Here is a 4,227-nt window from a genome sequence, read left to right as displayed (position 1 = left end):
ACGAGTACTGCAATGTTACTATCATGGCCAAGTGACGAGATTTTTCCATCTTCTAATGGGTAATTAACAACAAAACCTTCATCAATAGGTTCAAAATCAAACGATACAATCATGGCAAATGATTCAAAGCATAGACCAATAATTAGATGAACCACCACTTTGTGTGGAAAGATGTAAGGTTAATCATAGTTGTTACTTGTTAAAACCCACAAATCTTTGCAACTACACTCAAGTTTCAGCGAGATCCGGCCTTTAGTTCTTGACACGAACTCAGCCCTTCGATAAAAGTATGGATTATCCGTGAAGCAAAATTTGAACGTTATTGTCTCTTCAAAACCAAATGACAGCCAAATAATGAACCAAAAAAAATTGCAAGATAATAATCATCCCTTCACACTAATAAATGAATACCTGTTTAACCCGAACGGCACCTTGCCCTCAACTTTGCCTTTTGTGCTAAGCTCTTCTATTTCTATGCATCTTAGTGAGGACAGAGCTTCTACTAATAGTGCTTCAATTCAGAATTTGAATACATTTTTTAAGCAACGCGGAGTTCAAAAGATTAACTACATGGCACCAAACCAGCACAACTACAAACATCATCAACAGCAAAAAAAACATAATGCAAGAAATTCGACAAACAACTTATTTTAAAGACTAACTGCAAACATCATACAAACCATCAACCACAAAATACTCATAAAAATGCAATTTTGATAGCATATAAAAATCCCAAAACTAAGAACTCAAACTAAAAACAGAGCAGCTCCAATTAGATATGATTCAATTAAAAACACTGCCCAAGTCTATGCCAAACCAAGTGATGATAACAAAAGGATAGGGAAAAAAATCACCAAAAGCCCAATCAAGCAGTGAGCACAACAGCGCCACCGGCTTCCTTAATCTTCTTCTCAGCATTCTTTGACACAAGTTTCGCCTTCACAACAAAAGGTTTATCAGAGGCCAACGACCCCTTACCCAAAACCTTAAAATACCCAAACTGCGTCACGTCTACCATCGGAACCTTATCCTTGGACGCTTTTTCCTTCACATCTTGCGGCACCATCGACCAGATCCTGTCGACGTTTACGGTGGGGCAGAAGAATTTGTTCCGGAGTTTGTGGAAATAGCGCATACCGACCTTCCCGAAGTACCCAGGGTGATATTTATCGAAGAGGATACGGTGGTGGTGCATGCCACCGGCATTACCGCGGCCTCCAGGGTGCTTCCTGTGTTTTCCGATACGTCCATGACCTGCACTCACGTGACCCCGCTTCTTGCGGTTCTTCTTGAATCGGGTCGTCATTGCGGCGGAGGATTTGGGGGAAGAGGCAGGGGACCGCCGGCGGCTCAAGTGCTGAAATGAAAGCTTAAGGGTTTTGGAGTGGTTATATAGTAGAGTTAATTTCTATAAACCCCTTTAATTATTCATTATATTAATTCAGCCTCTTTTATATTAAATAATTTCATTATTTCACACCATTTACCCGCATCCTTATGATTGTGTTCTCTAATAAACTTTTGATTGAGCTCTTTACTTTTATTTTATTTTCTTTTATGAATTACTAGCTATGGAAGCACAACTGTTGCATGTGTCACGAATACACGGGGCAAACATATTGCATATATTGTAACGTAACTCGTAAATAAATAAATGAATTTACATAATAAACAAATATCATGTATTATGTATATATGAAGCAAAACCTGTGTGAGACGGTCTCACGGATCATATTTTGTGAGACAGATATCCTATTTGGGTCATCCATGAAAAAATATTACTTTTTATGCTAAGAGTATTAATTTTTATTATGAAAGTCTCACAGATAAAGATTTATGAAACTGTTTCACAAGAGATCTACTCTATGCATAACGTGTGTTAGACATCTCTATTTTTGAAATATTTGGTCAACTTATAATAGATTAAATAATCAATGAGAGATAAAAAAAAAAAAAATCTTCTATCATAATATAATTATTTGTTATATTGACATTCTTTCAAAAACTATATATATGTTATCATGTTAAATATCATCCTTCAATCCAACCATCCGTCTTCACACTACAAAATTTAAAAATACGTTCTAATTATTTTTGTAGATTATATGAAAACACTGATGTTATGTGGTGATACCCCTGTAAAGGTCCGGGTTAATGATGACTCGGGTTATCGGTTGAATAGCCCGGATCAGAAGCCAGCTGCCCGGGCACTTCTTCTCCACCCGATTTCTCATACAGGTACTCAGGTAACCAACTACCCAGGCCACCTCGAGAATTGCACCACACTCGAGTGTGATCGATACAGGCAGTCTAATCCGTCAGAACCACTTGAGTTTGGAGTGTCCGAGAAGTCATCAGAAGCTAGTATGATAAACCGACTTAGTAGGTGGTGTGGTAATCAAGGTAACTACCCATTCTTCCACTATAAATAGCAGGTATTAAAGTCATTTAATGATTCTGAAATCTTTGAACTAAAAGCACTTACATATTTCCTCTCAAATATTGCTTGTGTTCATCAAAAAGCCTGCTGACTTAAGCATCGGAGTGGCCACGCCGGACATCCCTCCGGCGCCCATTCACGAGTTACTTTCTTGTTTACAGGTGTTGATCCAAGCCATTATCTTCACTCAAATTCCCAAACATTATAAATTATTGATTTGGTCCGTTGGAGCCCCGTACCCGGCTTCACCCATTTTAACGAGATCGCATCATTGGCGCCGTCTGTGGGAAAACACTGAGTTCGAGACGTTGATATGGCTCGTACGAGAAGAACCAACCAGGGTAATTCTCACGCCCAGGGTGATGGGGGGCAAACTTCAAGACAAGCTGATGTTAATAACATTGGAACAAATAGCCAGAGGCCGAGAGTGCCACCTTGGACATCTCGGCCACCAGGATCCAGCGCCCGAGGAGGAAGTGTGAGGAATATCCCGAGGATTGAGCCCAGTAAAAGAAGGGAGCCTGAGCCCGAGAGAAAAAAGAATTCGCCCCCTGCCACAGGAATGATCAAAATGATATTAGGAGGCTCTACTGATGGAGATTCTAACCGGGCGAGAAAGGGGAGAAGCAGGAGGGAATGTTTGGAGGTAGAAGGAGCAAGAAGGAATGAGGGGATCATTAGTTTTGGCCCGGAAGATTTGAGAGGGGTGAATCTGCCCCACAACGACGCCCTGGTGATCCAAGCCCGAGTGGCGAATTATGATATTCTACGGGTCTTCGTGGACTCAGGCAGCTCTGTAAATGTAATTTTTAAAGATGCCTTTGAACAGATGGATTTGCAGGGCTACCACCTAGAGGCTGTGGAGACTGCCCTCTTTGGTTTTGCTGGCCATATGGTTTACCCGGAAGGGGAGATCATGTTGCCATTAACCTTGGGTTCTCAGGATCTTAAGAGGACGGTGATGACTTCATTCACCATAGTGGATTCCCCGTCATCATATAATATCATTTTGGGGAGACCAGCTATGAACGAATTGAGAGCCGTAGCATCCACATACCACCAAAAGATAAAATTTCCAGTAGGAGCTCGGGTGGGAGAAGTCCGAGGAGATCAACCATCCTCTCGGAAATGCTATGTGGAGGCAGTCCGGGCGGATCAGAGTAGAACAAGGAAGGAAGGGAAGAAGGCAAGGGTGGACGGGGAAAGAACGATGGGGAGAGGAGAGGTGCATTTTGTGGCAGAAGAAGAACAAGAAGTAATAGAAATCGGACCAGGCCAGCAAATCCGGGTGGCCCGAGATCTCAGTATACCCACTCAGGTCAGTATGATTCATTGTTTAAAAACTAATATTCGTGTGTTTGCTTGGTCCCAACAGGAGTTGACAGGGATTTCTCCCTTGATAGCAGAACATCAATTGAACATCCTCCCGGGATCTCACCCAGTAAAACAAAAAAAGAGGCACTTTGGCCCTGAAAAGGACAAAGTAATTGATGCACAAATTAAGGAGCTTCTGAAAGCTGGCCACATTTGGGAAATTCAATTCCCCACATGGCTTTCGAATGTGGTCTTGGTACCCAAATCCACCAGGAGGTGGCGCATGTGTGTAGACTTCCGCGATCTCAACAAGGCGTGCCCCAAAGATCATTATCCTCTGCCCAGGATTGATCAGCTGGTGGATTCCACCTCGGGCTATGAATTGCTAAGTTTCATGGACGCATACCAGGGGTACCATCAAATCCCTCTGGCTAAAAAGGATCAAGACAAAGCCAGCTTCATCACCTCGGGAG

General features: G+C 42.1%; 1 protein-coding gene across 1 annotated transcript; it reads right to left on the bottom strand.

Moving 5' to 3' along the window:
* Positions 1-746: 746 nt before the first annotated feature.
* LOC142531684 (large ribosomal subunit protein uL15x) lies at positions 747-1,378 on the bottom strand. The gene has a single exon (XM_075637910.1). The coding sequence runs from the start codon at positions 1,304-1,306 to the stop codon at positions 866-868; it is 441 nt and encodes a 146-aa protein (XP_075494025.1). The 5' UTR covers positions 1,307-1,378; the 3' UTR covers positions 747-865.
* Between the last annotated feature and the right edge of the window lie 2,849 nt (positions 1,379-4,227).

Source organism: Primulina tabacum, chromosome 17 (assembly GCF_025594145.1).
Source record: "Primulina tabacum isolate GXHZ01 chromosome 17, ASM2559414v2, whole genome shotgun sequence".
Lineage (NCBI taxonomy): Eukaryota > Viridiplantae > Streptophyta > Magnoliopsida > Lamiales > Gesneriaceae > Primulina > Primulina tabacum.
This window is presented reverse-complemented; position numbering and strand designations above follow the sequence as displayed.